Source organism: Lingula anatina, chromosome 2 (genome assembly GCF_051362555.1).
Source record: "Lingula anatina isolate TDL-2025a chromosome 2, LinAna3.0, whole genome shotgun sequence".
In the NCBI taxonomy this organism is placed as follows: domain Eukaryota; kingdom Metazoa; phylum Brachiopoda; class Lingulata; order Lingulida; family Lingulidae; genus Lingula; species Lingula anatina.
Window position 1 is genome coordinate 43,378,812 of NC_141768.1, and position 26,141 is coordinate 43,404,952.

A 26,141-nucleotide genomic window follows, 5' to 3' on the forward strand; every position below is an offset into this window, starting at 1 on the left:
AAGTGGCTTAACATTTACTTTGGCTTTTTGAAACTTTCAAATATCAAAACCATCAGAGCTTAGTTGATCTATTAAAATACTAAGACCACATATGCTATATATCTCATTCTCTACACAAAGTTAATTATAGTTTAAGTGTTTTCATACCTTCCAATACTACTGTTATAAGTTCCCCCTGTGCCAAGTGAAACCTGCATATACTGAGGAATACGAAAGTGGCAAGAGGCCCCATGACCTGTTGATGCACCATGCTGCTTTGAGATCCAACCTCCAGATTATCAGACTGTCAAATTACAAATACTATAATCCTATAGGTAACCACAGCAACACCTATATCCGGTATGCCACAGGAACTTAGTGGTGCGTCTTTTAATTCTATTATTCCCTTGTCTGAGTGATTGACTGAATGAATTCACTGAGCTTACACAGGGGTTTATATGATGGATGCCGGTAGTGGCAATTTGCTGGGAAATAGCTCCGCAATGAATTAACCTTCGCTTGTGTTGGCATGTGTAGAGGTGAAAACACCCTTCAGTCACGCTCTAAAACATTCAAATGTTACCCCACTTTCTCACTTCAAGAGCCAATGAGGTACGCTTTAAAAATACTTCTCCCATTTAAAGTCCATATGTGTTTATTGTCCAATTTATGACAATTCAATGTAAGGACAAAGAAAAAAATGTGTCCATAGTCACATCACATATTTCCTCCAAAAGGTTGATTGTGTTGTTTTATTGACCACTTTAAGTAATTCTATAGGCAAACTATGCTGCGTACATGTAAAATTTGTATCTATTACTCTACTTTTAGAAATTCTATACGTCTCCTTTTCTGTGGTCACTTAAATAATCATGCTGCATTAATTTACTTAACCCTTCAAACAATTTAACCGACCGAGGTGTGGTTAAATAAAACACAGATCTTTCCCTGATCTACATATCATACAGCTGTGAAACCATTTCCCTGTGACAAAAGCCTCCCCCGCCTTACATGATTGATAGCTGTCTGTCACAGCAACGTTTGCTCTTTCACAATGCGGTAAACCTAGCCACCTTAAGGTAAGTGATGGTGAAAATATCCTTCCGTCATAAAACAGTGCAATGAGTGGCTTTGGTTCCTCTAACACATTCTTTGTATCTCACCCATCCCAATAGAACAAGAGCATTCCTGGCCAAAATAGCAAAAGATATACACAACCAATGCTGTATTTGAAACCTAGCCTATAATTTGTCGCATTCTTATGCAAGCATTCCCAGCTGCCTTGCTCAACCTCACTGTGACATTTACAGTCAATGGTGGTTATGTGAGAAAATTTCAAAGGAATGAATTAAGCGAAAAACATGTGTGTGGGCTCTTTCTCTCTCTCTCACACTCACTATTACATTTCTTTTTATTTAACTGATAAAGAGCGGATGACCTGATGAAGAGAAATGAGATGCGTTGAGAAAACAGCGGAATGTTGAGAGAAGTGAGGCCCTAATACTGGTGTTGTGTTTCTCAGACTATATTTTCAGACATGATATTTAATTCAGAAATCACATTTTAGATGGCAGAAGAGAGACTACATCAAACAAATGTGAAGAATATTAATACAGGATAGTTCTTTAAAAAGTTCTTAAAGGAAGCAAATCAAAGATATATTATTGACAAAAATATTTCTGAAGGTAGTAAACAAGAAGAGTCATCAGAGAAAGCAACATCAGAGAACAAAAACTGAAAAGACTTTGCTAATCTAGACACACAAATTTGAAATTGCAATTTGAAAATGGCATTTAATGTTACATAAATATGGTTCACCAGTGACCCTCCACACATTTGAATCCCCCTAGTCATATTTATATCCTGCAAAGCTTCTGTTATTTTCCATTGTAGACCTTTAAGATGATAAAATCCTAAAAATAAAAGCTTTTCTGAAGCATGACTATTTTTGTTATTATCATCTCTGCTTTCTGAGATAGCCATGATGGTTTGCAAAGTCTGCATCATACATGACACAGGGCTGTGATAGAAAACTCCACACCATTTCCTTATCTTATGAAGTGAAAACAAGGTCATTCCTAGTGAAGATCAAGGAATGACAACTGGTCAGTCATTTAGAACTAATTTTAAAATTAAAAATTGACAAATACATTGAATCCATGGAAGGGAGAGGGAGAGCAATGATCTGCAGTAGGGATAAATTGCCCTTTTCACAAGGAAAATTCTATTTGGCGGGTTTATCCTGTGGAGAGACACTTAAAGAAAAAAGGTGGTATATATCACAGATGAAAGTAACGAAATACTTTGTTCTATCAAGCTGCAAGCAAAAAAAAAAATTCTGTTGCTGAAAGCCAGACAAAAGTGCTTAGTTTTTTTATTGAGTGTGACCAACCTTAATTTTGAGAAAATATGTTTCTTTTTTTTTCAAAAGGAAAAAAATGCCTGTGGCAATTGTTTGGTACGTGGGAAAATTTGACAAGTGACCCCAGTAAAATCTGAATGCTGTAACAGTTGTTCCTTGCTCAAAAATTGCAAAAAAAATAATAATAATAATAAACAAATAAATAAAAAACAATAAAAATAGTAATAAATAAATAAATAATCTATGCCTAAGATATGACAAAAGACATGTCCCATCAGAGGATGTGACAGACATAAATAAAATCAACAACATAAAATCTATATTTCATCACCAGTTGCGAAGAACTTGGATGTTTGCAATTACCCATCATCTACTTACTGACATGTCACTTCTCTGTTGCTTGCAGATATCTGTAGTGCAACACATTGGCCAGCATTTAAACACTTGGCCTTGAAGACTTCATCATGTGTGCAGGGGAGCTTGTGATCTGCAGGGGTGGAAGCGGCAGGGGGATGCTGGGTAGGGGCCACCACCTGTGAGGGTGCGTCTGTCGTGTATACTGCTGCTTTTCTGCCGCATGCATCTGAGGGAATTAAAGAAAAACATAGTGTAAATTTTGCATAAAATTCTTTATTTCAAAAAGCTGTCTATGATTCTTGTGCATTATTTCAGGAGTGTTTTTACTGTACATATATATAACAAACATCACATAAATTATGTATCAGTGACCTGTCACATACTTATGTAAAACAAGTTAAATCAAGTTTGCATTTTAAATGAACATTAGTAACAGTCACTAAAAAGAAAAAAAATGCAATGTTATTTTAAGAAACACACCATATTTGATGCCACATTTTCAGATCATTTACATCCTACTGCAATCCAAGAAGTCATTTTTTTCATTATGTGATTCTTAGTATCCTTTACTTCCAAGAGAATAGTAACTACAAAAAAAACATCCCTAGAGGTTTTGGGCTAATAAACCTCTTTTGAAAAAATTCTGAATACTGAGTGTCTACAGAAATACTTTCTTAACCGCAGCATCTTTCTTTAATGTTACTGTGAAGTGATAATTTGATGACAATCTTTGAAACCTTCTCATCCATAAACAAAATTACCATTTAAAAGCAGGTTTAACTTCAAAATTCAGTGAATAACAATCATAATCATACCTTGCATCAAAATTCTTACAAAATAGATCTACTGATCACGAACTTGTGTAGATGAATGTCAAAAATATACTTCAATGAAAATTCCCCACTGCATAAAGTGGTTTTCAATCATTAATTTAATTATTCAATAAAGAGATTAAATAACAACAATACAGCATAATAATACAGATCTTATTTTCAAAGATTTGCATTGATTCGTGCTTTCCTATCTTAAATCCTCGAAGAGAAAAAGGTGGACACCTCTAAGCTATATGACTGCATATAAAGGTCAATGTATCAACATTGTAACAAGCAGATTATTAACCTTTGGCAGATAATTTTCATTTTAAGTGATGTTACCCTTAAGTAATATCTTTTTATAAAAGCACCTGAAAACTAAAACAATCTATTATAGTATAAGATGTGAGAATTTTAGCAAATAACTTAATATTTGAATTATACATCTTAAAGTTCAAACTTCTTTATGCTTTTAATTATTTTGGTTTATGAGAATTATCAATAATAATAATAAGTGAATTGAAGCATGAAGCTTCATGTGTATGTACAAGTATCAGAACTGCAGAGCTGTATTCATGTGTAGGTACAAAACAGGGCCTAACCTATTCATTTCATTCAATACAGATAAGTATCTAGACAATAATATAAGTAACACATGCATTCTTCCCCTCAGAGAACCTGTGACCACAGTTCACCTAAGCTGGTCAGTTCAACGCCCCACCTAGTACATCTCACACACGGCAGATGGTCGCACTGCTTTTACAGTAACACTCACTTCACAAATCGCCTTCATTAAAAAGCTGTCAACTTTACTAATTGGGCAACTTTCACTTTTTCTTGTTCAATGCCCAAAATATCATGATCGTGACTCATAAAAATGAGCTCAAAGTCCTAAAAGTTATTTTCCCCAAGGTTACATTCAGATCAAAGTCTCTGTAGTTTTATTTTGTCACATGCAATGACTCTTAAATTAGCTTCTGGATGTGCACGGGTCTCAGATTAACACTGTTTTAGACCATGCAATTGAAGACCCCATGAACACAAGAACAAAATTAAACCAAAAAGCTCTGTAGGAACACGTATCTAGGAGATGATAAAACATCTAAGAAGCACTTGCCAAGGGACAAATTACAATTTGTCAAGTGTCCTCTATGCCACATTTGGTTTAATATCATTTGAATCATAATGGATGATCCAATAAACATAACATACTTCATATTACACTGTGATGGATGCCTGATAAAACTGGACAATAGCTAAAATTGGACGCCTTGGGTCCATTTTTTCAAGTTTTAATGCATTCTTCCAACTTTGTCTCAGCCACCAAACTCAAGGGAAAGAAGCCGAAGAAGTGTTTGGAAATGAAAGTTTCTAAGGCTGTATTCCAAGAGCTTTTAGATCGATCTATCCCCGCGGGGAGTCTCACTAGATTACTGTCAGATAATCCGGCTTAAATGTCCGTCCCGCCTACTACAAGCTGTAAGGGGGTAATTAACTTTCGTGTCCGCTCGGCTGACAGCTATTTAGCGTGAACCCCCAGGGAGTTAGGTCGATCTAAAGTAGATCGATCTAATCTCTGGAAATGGGGTCTAAGAAAGTATTAAAAAATTCTTCTTTTGAACACTTTTGTAAAACACAGATTCATCACAAACCATCTCTCCTTTCAAGGAAGTTGATGCTAATCATAATTACCCCCACCAGGACATTTATTTTAACTTTTTATTGACCTATTAAGTAAAGTCAATAGCTGACTCGTATGTCCACAACATATTGTGTGACAACAGTAAAAAAATAACTTATTCACATGAGTTGATGAAAATAATGGGTATAATTACAATTAGTATTAAACAGTTAGATTTTGGTGGTGATTCATTAATTAACCAATAATAAGAATGGTGCTGCCTTCGTTGAGGTGCCTTCTCTGGCTGCTTTACTAGTTATGACTCTTTCTTTTCTTTTTTGGATATACTTAACTAATATACTAATGAGATAATAATTAATGACTCAATACTCACGTAGTAAGAATCCTATAAAGAAGCATCGTTCATCTATGATAGACACAGCAGAGTGCATCAGGACCAATAAGCAAAACAAGAATGTAAGTATTGATATACTCATCGGACTGAGAAAGAGACAGCTTCAGTCAAGATATCAGAGAAGGACAGCTACTACAGCAGTAAAACTGATTTCCAACCAATCAGTTTTCTTTACTAAGTGAAATTCTAGGTAAATGGAACTTTTCAAATCTCCCTCCTAGTCACGTCTTTTGCTCTGTTGGGTACTTCCAAGAGTACAGCATTCTCAATGAAAACTGCAAATTTTCTCCAATCTGTTGGGTAGATGTACTAACAACAAATCCCAGGGGTGACTCTGATTTCCGCGATACCAGTAGACTCCACAAAGTCCTCAAAACCACTAAGTACTAAAACATGTAAATACTTCCAACGTTGCCAATACAACAGATAGGTGCAGTTTTGACTTCAAATGAAATCCTCCTCAAGCTAAGTGAATACCAAGTAGCAGGTCATCTCTGTGTGTATTTTATGCTAAGAGGGGCAATTTTCTAAATAAGCTTTCCTATGTTTAACCACCATTCACCGTTTTTTCCATACCACACACGTCATTAAGTGTCATAGCCTCGAGACAGCCCTCTTTCCTTCTGCGGCGCTATGTCAGGCAGCTGTCAACAGGCTAACACCCAACCAAATAGAAAGTCTGTCTACTCACACATACACACACACACACAGACCGACCATATATTCTCTTATTTAAAGCAAACGGAATACCGCGACCATTATGGAAATTAATGCGAGACCGGAAAAGGTACAAAAAGAAACATTATGCACAAAATTAAACATCCATGTTTTTTACAACAGTTTTAAAACTATGACTGCCCTGGTACGTGGATGGCCAAAATGTCGCCAAGAATTCATGGTACCAGGTGTTGCATTCCACAGGAAAGAGCCACGGACTGTATGCAGCACATGGCACTCTGAAGAATACTTGTTCAACTAAATTATTTCCCTTAAAAGACTACAAATAATCTAATAGAACCATACTCCCACTATTCTCAAATCTCTGGACTGTCTACCACATGAAATGCTTAACAGAGTTACGCGGGACGTCAATTTCCTACTCAATTTTCCCTGTTGACCTCTAAATGGGCATCTAACATGGTTATGGTATTATCTAAACAAATTAGGAGATTATGAGCAATAGATGGAGCTGATCTTCTACTGTGATAAACTGATTTCTATTTCACAAAATGCCAATTTCACATCATGCTGTACACTTGTCTCAATATGGCAATATATGGCAATGTTTTAAGAGATTGCTCACTCCACAGACTGGTTATGACATAAGACAGTCATCTAAATGAAGCCCCATGCTTGGTTAACTGGATTACTTGTGATTGATCCAATCAGTTTGAAGTCTTGCGAAAGGAAGCCCCCCCCCCTCCTTCACCGATAGCATTATTACATGTTAAGACCAATCAAAATACTGTGATACAGATGGGTATGCCACACAATGTGATAAGGGCCTAAGATTCCGTCTCTAACCATGCATGATGATGATGGGACAGATGTGGCATTAATGAGTTAATTATTAATCAGTTATTTCTTTTTTATATTCATTCACTTATTCACCTATTCATATATTCAGTTATAGATCTGTTTAAGCTGTTTCAGTTTCTACATATTAAAAGTGAAAGTGTGCTTGAATTCTTCCATCCAACAATTCAATTACAACATTCCTGACAATTCCTTAAAGTTGCATCAGACTTGCTGAGTTCAGAAGACTGCAACTTTTCATAACCTCTTTAGTCAAAGAACAAAAATCTATCACAGGGGCGGATTTAGGGCGTCTTCTGAGTCTTCCGGAAGACGGTCAGATTTTCAAGTTTTACATTGACGGGTATCTAATATTTTCTGTCGGAAGACGGTCAAAAATAGAGGATGGATTAACAAAGATAATTTGGAAGACTGTCAGAAAATATCTCTGGATCCGCCGCTGTATCAGACTTGTCATTTGTTCCATGGCAAGAAAATTAGAAACGTTTTGATTCAGGCTTTATTAGTTTTATCAAATCAACTTTGCTATGAATTATAACTGCTAGTGATACTCTGTATGGGAAGCAGAAATCATTAAGTTGATTCAAATCAAACATTACTGAACAAACCATTAACATCTTACCTTTACTGAAATGCTTTACATGAATTGTTTTCTCAACAATTATAATGCAATTGAAATTACTTGAGATTGTTAGCCTAAAATAAGGCTGTTAGCGCTGCCTGATGTCATAAAAACTAGTTAACAAGTTAGAGTTTGTATGAGGTGAGATGGGGATACATTTTTGCAATAAAGGTGAAACACTAGGCGCTGAGAATGTCATTTTAGAATGCAATACAAAAGTAACATGGTGAAACATGGTGAATACATACTAAGAGTACATACCCTGCAAGATTTTTTTTTCAGTTTGGGCTATCTCTGAGTATGACCACTGTTTTTAACTACATTTCCTTAAAAGTATGTGAGGTCACTTTTTAAAAATTCTACACATTAAATTTTGTTACCAGTCTCACCTGTAAGGGACAGTAATGCGGAACATAGTACAAAACCAAAGGCAACCACAGGCTGGTTTATGTACACCATCTTTATTGGTTTCATTGTAGAGGTTTCTGGAATCTCTTTCTTCAGTCACTTGGTATGATGCTGCACCAGTCGATTAGCTCTGTAAGGACAAAAAAATTGATTAAGCACAAGGAAAAGGCATATTATTTTTAATCCAACATGTGTTTTACACTTTAAATTCACTTGACTGTAAGTGGCCAATGAAAAAGTGCACTGCAATGAAAGCAAAGTGAAATGAACCCCATCAATACAATTTATATAGCAAACAAATTCCACATGGAAACATTAACAAAATTTCTCACTTCCTTTTCCCATTTCACTATTCAACCATCAATTTTCATCAAAAATAAACTTTGTCTCATTTATTAAAAGACATGTATCCAGTAGAAGAATTAAAAAGAAGTTTCAATATTCAGAAACACTTCGCTTCATTAATTAATTTCACCTTCTTTCAAAAAGCATCTTTAAAAGGTTTGCAAATTGGTCACTGATCTGCGTAATACTATCTGACATTAAAACAGCAAGAAGCAGGAAGGACTACACAAAGAAATCCCACTAATCACTTAAATTACAACATAACGTCATATCACAAAGTGCTAACATCATATCTACTGGACATGGCTCAATACCGTTCTCTTAAAAGTGTCATAATTTTGGAAAGAAATGTGGTTTTCAAGGAATAAATATCTACTAAAATTTTTGGAAGAACATTAAATTAACCACAAATAGAGGACATCAACACAGGACCATGTAAGATCTCATAAAATAGTAAACAAATGCTTAAATAAATGAAGCAATGGTTTTGCACACATTGGACTTTTCAAATTTTCAAGTGAGTAAACAAAATTACAATTCATCAGAGCTCTGTTACAGCTATTTCCCATGACATCAACAGCTACTGAACTGAGTGATTTTCAGGATTTAATGTCCTGCTACGCATGAAGGTCATGAGGTCGGCCAAGATGTATTATGTACGAGGAACCCCGCCGGAAATGCTCGGTTACACTCGCTTAGGCCCAGTGACATCACACCAAAATAGGAAACCACAGTCTGCCTTAAAATTTTATGCAGTTCCTGGTGTCTTTTTATGAAGAAATAATTATTAATCATCTCATGAAATAAGTTAAAATACCTGACACTTGGCTAAGATTGTGCTGAGATTATATGTTCAATTAAAAAAAAAATTTACAATTCATCAAGTTGTAAATCTTTGCCCTCCTCACAGTTCTGGTTGTATTCAAAGAGACATGCATTAGACAAGTTATGTTATGACTTTTCCTACACAATAATGATGAAAAAAAAGCAATGTTTTTATTAATTCTTCACTTGAAACAACAATCATCAAAATCTAACATTGAGTTTTCCTTTTTCCTTCGGCCTTCATAATCAAACACGAATACCACACACACACACACACGCGCGCGCGCTCTTGCACAAACACTGACAATTTACTCACTCTTAACATCAACAGTACTTGTATATTACCTTAAATGTTGAGATGTTGAGGTCTGGGCCTCCCTTACACTTGCACTACTGTCCAAGCTTTTGCTATAAAAAATCCACAGGCAAAATCTGTTTCAGAAAATAAATCTCTTATTGATAAATTCACAAATCTGTAGTATATCTCTTGAAATATCTGATCCTCACAAGTTTTCTGTTCCTGTAGGCTGTTAAATTTGCATGTTACACAATCTGTCCTATTCCTTCTCAATAATCCATTTACTACGGAATAGTTAGCCCTGGTGAGAAATCAATTGTACACACACTAGCAATCAATGGCACTGAATAGCTCTGATTCCAAACCCCCTGACTTTAAGTATTACTTCCACTTCGACTACTATAACCGCATGGGGGCCTTAATTTCCTTCCTTGTTCTTTTTGACTTACTATATATTAGGATTGAAAGTGTTAATGTGGGGGAGGCATGTCCGAGTTTGGGCTATTCTTAGAACTTCCTGTGCGTATGTCCCTTTAATCATGACTAAATGCGCACTATGCAGGCCACAGAGAGGAACGTCCCCTTCACAAATAGATGGAACATTTATCATCGCTTTAAATAAGGTCAACTCTGCGCTTACTGAGATGTTTATGGCAGGTATGAATGGACTTTTGGGTTTTATAATGGATTTACCCAGTGCAAAGATAACAGAGTTAAAATATGGAAAACATGAGAAGAATGCAGCAGTCAGGAGGAATTGTGCCGCAAGACAACTCATTTAAGACCTTAAAAACAAACATGGTTGTGAAAATGCAAGTCAAATAAGGTCTTAATAATGGATGGGTTTCTAGGGCATCTACTGAGAACTCGTCAGATTAGTTGGGGGAGGAAAAAAACCATGCTAAGATCCAAATTGCACTTTCTCAAATTAACTCTAAACAGAAGTCACCCCTCCCCCCATAAAGATAAGTCACAAATTCTAATGGAAGAGAATTCAAGTCTGTGACATTCATACACAACAAATCATAATACTTTTACAAATCATAGGAAAGAAACTCATACCGTGACAGTAAAAACTGATCATGCAGATTACTCATTATTTGTTAATTCAAACTTCCTGCCTACCTATATCTCTGCACAAATTAGGTAATACTAATAAACAAAAGTCATAACTTTATTTATATCAGTATAATAGGTCTCTTTTATCACTGTCACCAGTGTCTCCAATCAGTAGAAAAGAACATTTCCTAAATGACCACGAGCCCACTGGCAGGCAAGACATTAATATCCTCACACTTGGGAACACAAAATCCCACTATAATTTCCTTTTCTTTGATCTCCTATGATAAGCAAATCTGTCCATGTCAGAATGGAATAGTGAATGAGAAAATTGTTAACCACTCACAGGAAATATTGGGTTATCATTTGGATCTTTAAATCAAAAGAATTTTTCGCCATGTTACCGTGTAATTTCATGTGCCCTTCATATTTAAAGAATGTTATAACTAAACCAAGAAGCAGCATCAATTCAAAATGGGATTTTAATTTTTGGCCTTTTCCGGTTTAATTAGTAATGTAAACCAATCAAATTTAGTCACATACCATATTAATGAATGATGCATGTATATTCATATTTGCCTTTGTATTATGTTGTGTTTTTTTTCAGCACTTATCCCTAGAGTGACTATATATTCCCTATTTCATAGCAAAATTCAACTGACACTATAATTTCTTTATTCTTTGACAACCTCTGTGAGTCCCTTAATGCAGAGCTTTTCTTTTAATCTTCCAATCTGTCCACATGATTGAATGAAATTGCAGTAAAGTAACTTTATACCTATTCCTTTGATGCCTTATGATCTGACATCAGCTCTTTACAGGACTCTGGCAATTAGAAAATGAACTGCACTAGTTCTGTGGAGTCTCTTCAAACATAAAGGATATTAGTGTTGTAGAAATGTTGGTTTGTAATTACCACAGTCAATGTCAGCAATCATTACAATGTGTGCGACATTTTACTAGACTAACCGATTTCAATAGCATCCTTAATTCATTACTTTAAATCACAGTTGTTACATTTTATTTAGTCATCACATTTTATTTCAAGTTTGCCAGTTTTTAAACATCTCTAAAATCCCAAACTTTAAAAGGCTGGTTTTAATTGAAACTTGCAAAACACAAAGATATTTGTTTCACGATTGACATTTATTTTATGCCATGCATGCTGTTCTGGAAATTTCAATTTATAAACAACAAATATTTTTGACAAACGGAAATATCAGAAGCAAACCCCCACAGCTGTACATGGTATTTATCAATTGATCAATTGATATTGCAGCAGCGTGATTAATTGATGTTGATTAATCTTAGGAAGAAATTAGATGATACCCACACTAAAAGTCCTCTGTGATTATTTTCCCCACCGCCTCTCCTTAGACAGTGTTACGTCAAATCGCTGTCAGGTTTTTAAGAATTTCTATAAAACACCGGAAGCTATGTGGGCATTGGAGAAAAGACTCATTTCAACTAGAATGATATACTTCTACCAGGCCCAGATAGCATTCATGCACAATCAACCATTTATCCAAACCATAACAACCTCATTATGTTTACAGCAGATAAAATAAAATTTCAAATGATGTTTGGGTCATGCCCTCCAAAGTTTTACAAACTGGGCAGTGCAAAATATATTTTTATAAACTGTTTATCTTATATTTTTTTAATGAAATCTTGAATCACCATGACCTGTAAACTTGTAGTCTGGTAAACCTCCAATTGTCTGCTAAACTGTCTGAGAAAAGGGTGCGGCGGGGATGGAGCACAATGTCAGTGAGTTTACACACTATGCCGATTTTTAGTCTTACTGGTGTAAGTTGACAGTGATGTTCATTATCACTTACGTATCACATGTCACCGCTATTGTATTTATTCATTTTAGGTTCAGAAGTTATTGTTGTAGTATGAATGGACAGAAAGCTGTTTAAAATCCACAAAAATGTGTCATTTACTGTTATCTAGAAAAAAATCTTTAATATTTCAGAAATGTTTCACTTGGTTTCCTGGGAAGAAACAAAATAACTCTACTAATTCTTTCTGGGTTGAAGTTTTTTTTTTTTTTTTTTGTTTTTTTTTTTTTTTTGTTTTTTTTTGGGGGGGGGGGGGCAGAGGATGCAGTGTAAAAAAAGTTACTATAAAACCCACAAAAAATTATAACTAGCTGCATCATGTTTGCCATAATTGTTGTACTTGGCTGGTTTATTGGCTTTACCAAAAGGAGAAATGTCCTTAACTCACTCTTTCTCTCTCCCTCTCTTGCAGACTGGGTGTCCAAATTATCTTTTATAATGTTGAAATTTGAGAAAGGAGATTATGACCCTTGACTTTCATAGTTGGATAAAACCCTGCCTGATGTTGATATATATTCACATTTATCTACTTATAGCTTACAGCCAAACATGTTCATTACTTTTGAAAAGATTAGAGATGACACCAAGAAATAAGACTGCTTAAAACATTTAAGGTCAAACTTTCAGTGAAGTGATCATCTACCATCCTCAAAACTGAGTTACGGACACCTTTTAATCTGGGTCACTTTCAGAAGTCAATATTCAGACACCATCTGTTCCTTATTGATTCCCACTTCTAAGCTGCTAGGTTCTTCTCTCCCACCTTATTCACCATTCCGAAAAAGAACATTTGTTAAAACTATGTCATGCCATTTTTTTTCTACAATATTCCTGTGCAGATTTTTTCCCTCTTTTTTTCTCTTGGGATTTTTGATTAAGATGTGTTTGTGTTGGCAGAGGAACTGAGACTTTTTGTACAGATAATGTGATTCTCATGCTGGCTTATTGTACAAGATGAATCTTTTTCAGACAGGAAGTCTTTTGTTGACTTCTGCAGACTTTTGAGATAACAGCTGAAATCTTTCCAATTAGAAAAACTTCCAAAGAATATTCTGAGAATTCAATTTATAAATCAAACTACATCAAAATGACTATATAGTGAACTATGTAAAATTCAGGAAAAAAGGATCTTTGATCAGTCCTGTTGAAGGGTCATGCATCAACTTATCCCCATCCTGGAGAAGGTGCAGCTGGCCTTATGAACAAACAATCATTTTATCACTAAAAGGATTCGACTGGCATCTATTAATTAGCTTTTTTTAATAACCGTTAATCATTTAATGCAGCGTATTATGCCAAGGACGGACTATGGAGAGCCCTCACTAAGCAGAGTCCTTAATCAATATGCCATAAATGGTAGTCAGATCTTATTCTATTAAATCAAGATACTTCAGAGTAAATTTCATACAGTTTCGTCAATCAGAAGTTAAGTAAGAACTTCTGCACAATCAATATCTAGTTCACCCCTCCCTCTCTCATCTTTCAATATAGCTGTTGATTCAAGAAACTGACCAAACCTAATTCAATTGAATCCCAAAACTGATGAAATATATTTCATTAATCAAAATGCTACAGGTGTTCCACTTTGAACTGCAGAATGAAGATGCCACCTTGCCTGCAGCAATGAAATACTACTAACCAACTGCTCAAGGTCAAAAGAACAGTGTCTGCCCACGGATTGTTTACTGTTAGTAAAAGTCAAAAAATTATTGAGATAAACAACCAACAAACACACACTCAAGTTTGGAGGAGTAGGAGTAAGAGAAGAAGCAGCAGCACCAGTAGAAAAAGAAATACAAGAATATGAGGAAGAAGATAAGAGACATGGAAGTGGGAAAGACAATGGAAATTTATTTCCAGTCTGTTAAGAAGATCGGCATGCATAATAAATATCTAAAACTAATTAACTAAAACTACATTAAAAATGTACTCTTAAAGGCCATACAGCATTGGCATCTCAGAGCTGTTTAAATTGGATAAATTAAGTCAATGTTAAATTGCAAAATAATGATTACAATAATACATTTTAAAAAGAAGAAACCTTTGGCTATAAGCAAAAGTTATAGATAAAATTATATTACAAAATACAAAAATATTATCACTTCTTGGTTCTACTTCAGGAGCTCCTCCAGTTCTAAATCCAATCAGGAAGAAACAAATACATATTTGTGGCATTTCTAATAAAGTAACTTCCTTATTGTATTCATATCTAAACAGAATACCCCAGGAAAAATGGCTCATCCTACGTCTTCTGGCGTTTAGAAAAGGATGCGAACATGCATGTGTAAGACCTGTTTCAGATGTCTTATATGGAAGAAAAAATACAATAAATCATTTGTTTTTAGATTTTACAATTTTCAGATGTTATCAAGCTTAACATTTTTTCTGCTTTTATTCCAATGGGTTGTTTCATCTTTCTGTATCTGATTTCATGAACAAACCGAGGTTAATATACTAATCCTTTCTATTCTACATGCTGAGAAACTTGGGTTCTTGACATTCAAGTCTCTCTGCTTGTAAACATGTTCCACAAATAAGTTATTTCTATTAAGAAACATAAGTTATATGATAACTATATGTCAGTTTAGCAGCCCCAAAGGATGTAAAGAAGGACAGGAAGGCAGTATTTCCCTCTAAGATTTGGATAAACAAGTTTCTGTTGCAGTTTTTTGGTGTTTTGATAACTTTTCTTGACATTTAACAAGGTCACACTTGTGATTATCAATGTCACACTACCGCCTTGAGTGACAAAATGGCTTCAAATATCACATTTAATTTTTTTGTATTTTTCTCAAATTAAAATGTATAAAAGATAACAAGACAATATGTGCTAGTAATTAGAAAAAATTTAAACATAAAAGCTGTTTTAACAAATATTGTACACATCATAATTCTGATTAACCTATTTCATTGAACCAGAAATGAAGATTAAGAAAACAGAGTTCAACTCATAGAAATGAAGCACTGGGGGGAGTTTATAATGATCGTACCCCACCAACTACACAGAACCAACATCACTGATTCATAACATAGAAAAAAAAAAAAGATTCTGAGTCATACAAAGCTGACTTCATGTGATTTCACAACAAGAGAAAAAAGCACTGTCTCAGAACTTAATTCCATTTTTCAATTGCAACAGATTACAAAGATAATTTGGCATTTTGCCTTCAGAGACAGTTCAAAACATTAAAAAAAATTACAATGCCATCATACTCTAAGAATACATGAACAGTTTTTTCTAGGAAACTCATTACATCATGCTGACGGTGTCATGAATCAGATGATCCTTCCATTTTGGTGAAGCCTAGTCAGAAATCTCTAAGGAATGCCCTTTAGGTTAATTTTTCTGTTATAGGAACTGGGAATTCCAAAAAAAAAAAAAAGTTTCCCAAAAGGATATATAATAGTACACCTTTGTTTAAAATTACCAGGTAATTTCCTAGTATTGCATGTCTTATATTTATAATAACCTGCAGCACTTTGATTTCCCATTATATTTATGCTAATAAATATGGACAAATACAAACAAATCTAAGAAAACAATCTTACTTCTTCATATATACATTCAATCATAAACAAAGCTAAGGAAAAATAATTTAGTTGCAGGATAAGAAAAGTAAATTAGGAACATGTCATGACAATGAACAGGCAACATATACAGTCATTTCTTCTTGGTCCTTATCCAGCTAATCCATCTTGTACAATTACACATAATTCTATTAGCACAAACTTTAGATGTGCCGATTTGATTATGTACTTAAATTATGTGTAAATTTGATGATGAAGCTTGGGTAATAATGTTGCTTAGACCATTTCTGAGTACACTAAAACAATAACAGGCCTCATAAACGATAATAGAGTCTTTTCCACGAAATCGTGAGCATGCGCAGTTCGCGCCATTTTGTGCGGGACTGTTTCTCAGGGGGAAAGAGTAGAAGGGGCCTTCGGTACTTTTGTAGTATACCCCCCCCCCCCACCCTGTAACTTTCTGTAACTTTCACTTTTCAAACAGTTTTTTACATTTTATTGTTTATATATGTCAAAGCTGTTGAAATAAAATGCTTTTGTAATTACCTGTGGACTTTTTATTAGTGTTAATCACGTTTAATCCAGCCCATTGAAATACAAAGTTAGAATCTTCAATTTACACCCGCAGTCAATAACTTGCCGCATTTTCGTTGGCTAACTCTAAGGTAATTTTATGTGAACAAGTAGCTCATAATAATTTCACAGAGGAAATCTAAGTATACAATGTATCAATCCTATGTTCACATAAAATAAGGTAGAGTTAGCCAACGAAAACGCAGCAAGCTGCGGTTACATTGTAAATTTTCACATTGTATTTCAATGGGGTGGATTAAATGTGATTAAAACTGGTAATTACAAAAACATTTTATTTCAACAGCTTTGACATAGGTGCAAAAATGACACTGTAAAAAAATGTTTGAAAAATGAAGGTTTCAGGAAGTTACAGGTGGGGGGGGGGGGATACTACAAAAGTACCCAATGTCCTATCTTTGCTGTCGATTAGGTACGTTTTTAGTTCTTTCATTGAAAAGTCATCAGGTACTTCTGCTAAATTTCTATTCCAACTGCTCCCATGAATGTGTTTTCGAAAAAAATCAGGTGTTAACATGTTACGAAACTTTGAAAATTCAGATTGAAATGAGCACTCCTCGATATGGCGTCCGTCGTGTACACTCCACACTTTCCCCCTGAAACTTCAAATCCCGCAAAATCTCGCGTTCCCACGGATAATTTAGCGGAAGTCACGTGACCCTGGAAAAGCCTCTATTGCCCTTTTCTAACTCGAAAGCCTCAGATTTGGGAGCGCAAATTAACTACCTTAGCATAGAAATACTTGCCACAAGCTTAGCCTTTCATTATAAGCCCTGAATTATTCTATCCATTTGTTTTCTATGCCCTGTTTCCATAGACACAATCAGCCTACGTAGCTCGATCCAACTCTGTGGGACTCTCGCTGAGTGCAATCAGCTTAATTTTAATGACAAGCCTCCTCTTGGTTCCAACGTACTCCTATAATCACCAAATTTTTGATATTCTACTCAATGCTGGGAGGAGGCCTGTAATTCAGTTAAAATGACTGCACTCAGGGAGAGTCCCCGCAGAGTTGGATTGATCAACATAGACCAATGGTGTTTACGGGAATGGAATCTCATATTTTAACTCCTTGCTTTTATTTTCATCTTCCGGGTTTACATCATGATAAGCAAGTAGCACAATACAGAATCAATTTTCTAGGCAACTGAGAATAATTTCCTTAACAGACCTCTCTTAATTGAATTTACACTGTGCCAAACATTACATCACTACTGAATTTTGTCAAAGTGAGAGCTCATGGGACTTTTGTCTTAAAAATCTGTCTCATTTTTAAAAGGACCTATGCTTATATCTTTGAGGCATGTTTCTTAAAATTAACAAAACTGCTTCCTCTTTTATAAATGGCACTTAATGTGGAATGTACAAAGAATATACAAAAACCATTTAGATGTTTTAAGCCAAGTGAAGAAAAAGCCATGACCCAGACATAATAGCACCTGTGGTGGCAATTAGCCTCAGTTTGCAAAATGTGTGGACATTAGAATTATGGTGGTTAATTCTATTATCTGCTTGGCTGTGCTGCAGGTAAAAAGCTGTTAATACCATATATCTAAAGGCTCTTTTTTTATTTTAATTGGAAGTCAAAACAGATAATTGCTAGCAATGCCAGGTAAGATTCTTTGTTTCAATATGCACAAAATTCCGGGGGCTTTTCCTACAATGGAGACAATTCCAGCCAATTACAATCTGACAGCATACTAATTTTTTTAATAAATGAATAACTTTTAAATCAATTAAGAATTGGTTAAAAACAATTAACTTCCTTTCATTTTTGGACCGTATTAAAATTTTACAATTCGCTTCCAATAAACCTTTCATGTGCCAACACATGCCAAAAAAATATAATAAAATAACCCTCGCACTTTGTCACAGAACCTTAAGTTAGTCTTAACTTTTAGATCAAAATGTTAGTCTACCTTGACTTCAAATATATCAGCAGTCATCAGACATACCTGACTACCTACTTCATATTTATCCAGAATGGAAGTAGACTAAAATTTTGGTCTAAAAGTTAAGACCTACTTTTGATCTCAAGTTCTTTTGCAGAAAAGGCCCTTGCACTATGGGACAATCACACCAAACCAGAGTGAGACCATAGATCTATGATGTGAAAGTATGTAAATACTCACTGATCAATCTTCTCTCCTGGTGTTGCCAGTCTGGCACAAGGATCAATTCTTTCTGATTATAAATAGTTTTAATAACAGAGTGAAGACTGATCAAATCAAAAGCCTGCACAACCACAGGGCAGTGGCACCAGATAACAATGGAGTCATCAAGGTACTTAAATCATACATAATAAATGGCGATGAGCTGATGAATTACATCACCGTCCATACACCTGATTTGCTTAAGAGTGCATCGAAGTCATCAATTTAGCTCATCATGAAGATATTGCCAGATTCACACAAGACCCAGTTGAGCACAGTGGCCATTTCAGAATCTATGCTTAAATATATATGATACACGTTATCCATCATCACTTCCACCATCATTTTTAAGGAGTTTTTTTTATAATTAATACTATAAAGTTATATATTTGAGATATGTAGTCTGTTGCCAACACTGGTAATTAAAGATATGCACCAGAAAAAAATATAAAGAAATGACCTAAATTACCAATGCTTCAAAAAATGGGAGAAAAAATCAACTAAGTTTACCATTCAGGAACTTTGCTTCGATTATGAAAGTTGACTACAACAGCAGATTTCTTTATCATGACACTGACCCATTGGGAATACATACATTATCATGGCTCCAGGTGCAAAGGTAATTGGGATCATGTGAATTCCCCCATGGGTGGACTAAGTACATCTGTGAGCAGCCTTATCCATCAATGTATGAGTGAACTGTTAAACAATGTATTCATTAGTGTTCCGCCACATGTCCATGCCAGTTTCAACCCATTCAGTAGTAGAGTATTGCGTTTAGATATTCTGGATGGTCTTACATTACTGATTCAAAGATGCCAATTCTAATGAATTTATGCATATATACTACATGAAACTATTCTATTAAGTATCAATTGTGTTTTCTGGCGTTATCCTATGAACAACAAACACACACACACACATACACACACACACACACACACACACACACACACACATCTATGGGATTTGTGTACTGTAATGCTGGCAACCCTGTTAATGGCACTGATGTTCACAGAATGATGGATTCTAAACTTGTCAAGCTATTTTTAATACGGTATTTAAAAGTCAGAGTAATAGAACTAACACAGTATTTACACTTCCCTGTCAACCACACCAGCACATCTACATCTCAGGTACAAACTTTATAAGAATCTATAAATAGTTCCACAGTAGTCAAACTGACTCCAGTTTTCTATTTGAAGGTTTCACCTGAACTCCAGTATCTTCACAGGTGCTAGGGACTAGGTTTGGATCGTTTCCCCCCTTCTCACAGATGACTGGCTTGGGTTACTGGTGTCAAACTTATCAATAAGGAGGAAAAGAAGATGAGAAGAACAACACAATACATATTTACTATATAAGAGATACTATCTAACATTAGCAGTGGGAGATATATTCAAAGAGGCATCAAACCACAAACACAAACACACATGCACTCACGCACACATATGCAAACGCACCATCCTGTCCCTACAGGTGTTGCCTACATGAGGTAATACAGTCAGTCTACACATTTGCTGATTTTCAAAACACACATTACATCATCTGTGCACAGCTAACCATACCTGAGGCTACTGCCTGTGGTACTCATTTCCCTTATTCCTCACCACCCTCATCTGGGATCACTTTAAAATAAGATTTCTTTTATCCAAAAACCGAATCAGAAAATTGAACTAAATAAAAGCAGAGAAAAAAATTATCTTGTACAAATTACATCACATAAGAAGTTCATTTGTAAACTCCATCCCTATAGCTTTGACTAATTACACTACATTACAAACAATATGGCATGTTCTTTTTAGCCAGGCATAAAACATTACCCTTCTGTTTTTAGATCTTCTGTCAGCTAAGTCCTTTTATACAAGCAGATTCTCTGATGGAAAAACTCCGGACTCTCGACTCTCGCTTCAGCCATTGAACATCTGTCTACCAGTCAGGACATATAGTGGATATAGGAGCTCTGATGAATCATTTTAGGTGGAAGCAGTTGTGATGGGTGGTTGAAGGGTGGGGGGTGGGGGGTGGAGGGGGGAGTAAGAGAATGACCATTTTTAAAATTAATAAGAAGAGGGGGGAAAAGGGGTTAAATATCCAGATGCTAAACATGTGGTTCGTCCTTTCAGAAGAGAGATTTTCATAGCTCTTTCAAGCTTTAGCCTGATATTTGTACAATACTAAACAAGGGTACCTGATACCTGACTCTGAGAGATTCATGTTACAATACTATACATAACATTAAAAGGATTTATCCAAATGTCTTCAAGTCTCATGAATCATCCGATCTGATGTTTTGACTTACTCAGTTTTAGTATTGTACTATATTTCTACTAAAACCATGTATGAAAACTAAGGCAGATATTTAGTGCTGTTCAAACTTTAAACTCCATTTTCCAGGCTATACATATAAATATGAAACATAAAACAAATAAAAGACAATAAAAGTACATACCCCTTTACAGTATATGACCAAGTGAGAGAAACACAGATCCAGATATATCCAGCAACTCACCTCCTTTCAGTCATAAATAACAAGCACATGAAACAACAATGCCTTCCACACCCCCAAGATTTCACCCTGCTTATCCCAGCAAAGTTAAGAATGATCAGGACTAAATGGATCCATACAGACAAGGCAAGAATTCAAAAATTTGACTGATCTTGTTTTATCAAGGCTTTCAGGCTTTCAACCCAGACTTAACCTTCCTCCTCTCATTTTTATTCCTTTTTTTTTTTTACAAAGTTTTGTTCTTTTATTAAAAAAAAACAGAAATCAGACTGAAGCAGAACTGGAAAATGAACCCCTCAGGACTTGACACTCTGGGTACAGTGAGATTGCTCTATCTCAGCACGAGAAGACGAGGAATTGGTTAACCAAACATGCTATGTGGTTACCACGGTGATAACTGATATGAGAAAGAGAAAACATTTTTATATCATATTTGCACATTATCTATTCAAGGGACATTAAAATTCACAAAACCAGAATTATGACTGGAAACCATTACTAGTAATTTGTCCAAAACATCCAAATGTATATACTAAACTGACTGGATTAAAACTTAATTTTTCATTTGAAGGGAACAAATTGGTCAGAATAAAAAATTTACCTGGTTCAGGAAACCATAGCAATGGCTTAGCTATGAAAGAACCCTTGATGCAATAAATGCCAGAAAGAGAAAAGCTGAAATTCTTTGAGATCACACGAAACACATTCATCACGACAACATGACACTGATGTTATTGATAACAGAATCAGGGGAACTTATACTGAATGGCAAACTTTGCATCAGGCATTTAGAAGCAAATGCCATTTACTGTCTGGTCATGCATCAGGTTTGCAAAATGACAGAAACAATTGCCAATTTCTAACAACATCAGACAAAACTCTTGTGACAGATCAATGATCTCCCACTGAAGCCAAGTATCTAATCATCTCAAAACAAATTTATCAAAGAAAGAAATGAGTTCATTTATATTCAGTAAGCTGGGTATTATCACTCTTTCTTCTGTTGTAATGCCATATTCTCATGCACTTGGCTGCCAAGTGAGCAGGAAAATTTTACGAGTGTCTTCAGCTGACAGCATTCAACTCCTGTAGCAACCATCCCCTTAATCTCTTCTTTACTTTAAGGAAACGGCCTTCTCTCTCTCTCTGTGTGTGTGTGTGTATGTGTGTTTATAGGCAGAGATTCACAAACATAACTTTAAAAAATAACAGAACCTTACCTGAACTGAGAGGAAACTGTCTGTCCTCTGAGATTCAATTCTTGTTTATAAGTGAATTGCAGCATAAACTGCAAGCCTAGACTTGATGACTAAAAAAATTGTTCCTCTGAACAGAACATGATTTGATCACACTTACGAAAGTGGAAGTATTGCAAAACTGCAAAATGACCTCATATCAGCAAAATGAGAAATGCTGAGCAATGCTTCTTGCACAGAGCAAGCAATATCTTAACGCTAAGACCTCACGATATGGCAGCACTTGTTGGAATGCCAGTCCACCAACCATCTTTGGCATTCAATCCTTTTAAACCTGTACCCATTCACTCATCTAGAACATTTTATGTCGAGAAAAATAGTTCACAGGTAGGTCAAATGCATATAGTGGATATAGGTAGCCGTAGAAAGACACAATGACATACATGGATAGCTTTCTCTCAACTATCTCAGGATAAATTTAGCAGCAAAACTGACATGGACCGTCTAAGCTAGACTCCGTTTGCAGTGCTATAAATTTATATCAACAAAAACATACATATCAACAAAAACAGATATGGGAACAAGGCTGTGATTAAGAGGAAAACCCTGGCCTTATCTTCACCTTACCTGTATTTCTCCAGTTTTTGACAATTTTCAAAGTACAGTTTTTATTATTAACATAAATTGCTGATAAATGAGGAAATCCCCCATCAGAGGAAATTCCCCATTCCTATAAAAGGACCAAATTTACACAGGAATGTGTCTTAGCATAGTAAGAACACAATTTAGCAGGTTAATCAATTCCCCAAATCTGTAGAGCCACTGGCACACATGGAAATAATGGGGTTCATTTTACTGCTAACCAAAACTGCACTCAATGCCTTATCAAAACCCAGCCAAATTACAAAAAAAAAAATCAGCACCAAAATTGAGTTAATCTAACCTTCAACCAGACAACTAAATACTAGCCAAGATATCACAGGGGTTATATACAGGCTGTGACTACTAAACAGCTGCCTTTATCTCCCTTCCTGCAATAGCACAGATAGGGTACAAAAGCCCCAACTACACAACCAAGCAAGGGCTAGGATACAGGAAATCAAGGAGGGAGGTAGTGTTATACCTCACATCAATACACCTTATAGATGACAACCAGGGGTATAGTATCACCTTATACATTTCTGTCTGTGTTGCTGCTGTGTGTTATTGAACCTTTAAACATTTGGGCATACTGAAGGTGAAAGATGCACCCACCAGAAAGACAATTTCAAAAAGAGATGATAAAGAGATGATTCTGATAGAAAAGGATGATAAAATAAGTTGAAAAAAAAAAGAAAGAAAGAAAGAAAGCCCCCCCCCCCCTCTACCCCATACAATCCCCTACTCACCTGCAATCTTCTCAATCCAGGATGACTCAGTATTACTGTGAACATCAACAGCTTATTAACCTTAAAACATATAGATCTAAATTTACAGTTATAAACACCTATTTTACAGTATCAACTGCCTGTTGATTATATTTCTAATTTATTAATGAAGTAATGTGTTCATATACTTGACCTGATAGAAAAACACAAATGTTGGGATTTAGAAGATCATATCTTTGTTGATCTCTTTGCTGAATTATAACTGCTTCAAATCGTCTTCAACCAACCATTATTTCAAATCAGGCTTGTTACGTCCACGGAACTGTAAAATCTTCAAGATAAATCCATTTTCTACATAACTATCTTAAAAGATTACTAATACTTTTCCACTTGGGTTCATAAAAAAATTGGCATCATCTGGGATATCAAATTTCCTCGGCAAAATTGCCAATCAATTGACTGATATTCCAACTGAACATGTTACCTTTAATAAATCACCTCAATCAAGAAGATATATCCAGTTTCTTTGCCAAGAAAAAACCCCAATCCATTGTCATGCCTACATCACTGTGCATCAATCTAATTAGGCTTAAATGTCACAAAACAATTCTTATGCAAAAATATAACCTGATGCACCCCTTGTGTAAAAAAAAGAATGATGAAAATTTGATTAGTAAAAAAAGAAAAAAACATCACAGAATCTCCTTATAGTAAGCTGACAGTCATTTACAAAGATAGCAAAGGCATAAATGCCATTATAAAAGTACATACATGGAAAATCATAGCAAATAGACACGGAGTGTCTTATCAGTTTTTTACTTATATTTAAGAGAAAGATTACTTTTAACACAGAGTTTGAATATAAAATGATGCATTGGTTACATTTTGGTTTATTACTTAAAAAAACTCATCTTAATTGCATTATGTTACATAAAGTTGTGTTGATGTGCAATGTTAAAATGTTAATTTAACAGCTACATAAATTATCATTAAATTGATATTATATTTGTATGACAAAAATAGCATTTATGAGGCATGTAAAATCTTTTTCACCAGGGGCAAATAATTTTAGTCCAGTTACACTTATACCACTCACATGCATACTTCAAGCAAATCTAATTCAAGGGAATCAATTTACCTTCATACAAGATGCTCCAGCTTACATGTTGTAAATGTATTTTTCTCTCCTTTCTCTTCTTGTCCTCCTTTGGCAAACAGTTCTGTGTAGGCAAATTGTGCTTCCTGATCAATGGTCTCTTATCTGCAATACACCAAACAAATCATTACCAGCCACCTATTGTTTCCTGCCAATACACATAAAAAGCACCGTTGGTTTATTGATGCATTTGATCATTCCGACATTTTCGTCTACTCTTGCATCAACTTCATTAAGCTCACAGTTGAAACCTGTGTGCATCAATAAATAATTAGGTTGAATCATTACTTCTTCTCTTCTGATGCAGGCATTTTATTTGGCAATGCCCCGCCTTATCTTTTCTTGGCAATTATTTTTAGATAAGCCTAGAGTTGGTTCCTACAGATAAATAAGGGAAAGCAAAATGAGTTTATTCTGAATATACATAAAGGACAAAATAAAAGTAACCAGATATAAATAACTCGTTACAATAGCGCATGTTTCAATATTTGTGTTAAATAACCAGTGGATGAAATAAGCAATAAGTAGAAAGCAAAAAGCTAAATGAAACAGAGTGCAGATTTTGAAAAGCCAAAAACATTATGGTGTCACTTGCATGGGATTTCAAATCTTGATTTTTCTTGTAAATGAATTCTTACAGTAAATATACAAATTGTTTTTCAATTAAAATTATAGTTCAACTGACAGCTAATATACCATAACATCCTAATCCTCACCATATAATGCCCAATTACTCTCATCCTATCCCTTATATCAGCACTCACAGTTGTGAAACGTAGTAATAAAGTTTTCAAGGCATGTCTAGCTATTGATTATACCATTGTAGACTGCGGTGAGAAGCCAGTTGGCAGGATCTCATGGCAAAGATAGGCAATCCAATAAGGGCAGAGCAGATATATAACCTGATTACAAATCAGTAAATCAGTTGCTTAGGAATTAAAAACCATTGTGAGGGTTGTATAATATGGTTATGCAGTGGCTAGGTGATGGTAAAGTACTAGAGCACTGTGTAGTGTGACCAGGGCATTGAGATCAATATTCATCAGAAAACTTGTAAAATGCTTCATCCGCTACACATAATTAACCTTTAAAAACAAATCTGTTTTTTAAGACTTTGAAACGAGTAACACCAAAAATAGGGGGGAAAAAACATTT

At 35.1% G+C, this 26,141-nt stretch overlaps 1 protein-coding gene across 13 annotated transcripts in view; it reads right to left on the bottom strand.

Moving 5' to 3' along the window:
* Positions 1-26,141, bottom strand: part of LOC106151312 (uncharacterized) — a 44,007-nt gene that overhangs the window by 10,611 nt on the left and 7,255 nt on the right. For 5 of the 13 annotated variants that reach the window (XM_013524505.2, XM_087006964.1, XM_087006963.1 and 2 more), the window contains 3 exons: positions 24,969-25,091; positions 8,094-8,242; positions 2,720-2,924 (listed from right to left, as the gene is read on the bottom strand). In XM_013524505.2, coding sequence (XP_013379959.1) covers positions 2,720-2,924; positions 8,094-8,178 — 290 coding nt within the window. In that variant the 5' untranslated portion in view covers positions 8,179-8,242; positions 24,969-25,091. Of the gene's footprint in view, positions 1-147; positions 1,542-2,719; positions 2,925-5,525; positions 6,395-8,093; positions 8,243-9,627; positions 10,011-24,968; positions 25,092-26,141 lie in introns of those variants that run through there. The other 8 variants (XM_087006965.1, XM_087006966.1, XM_013524510.2 and 5 more) reach the window with 7 other exon arrangements.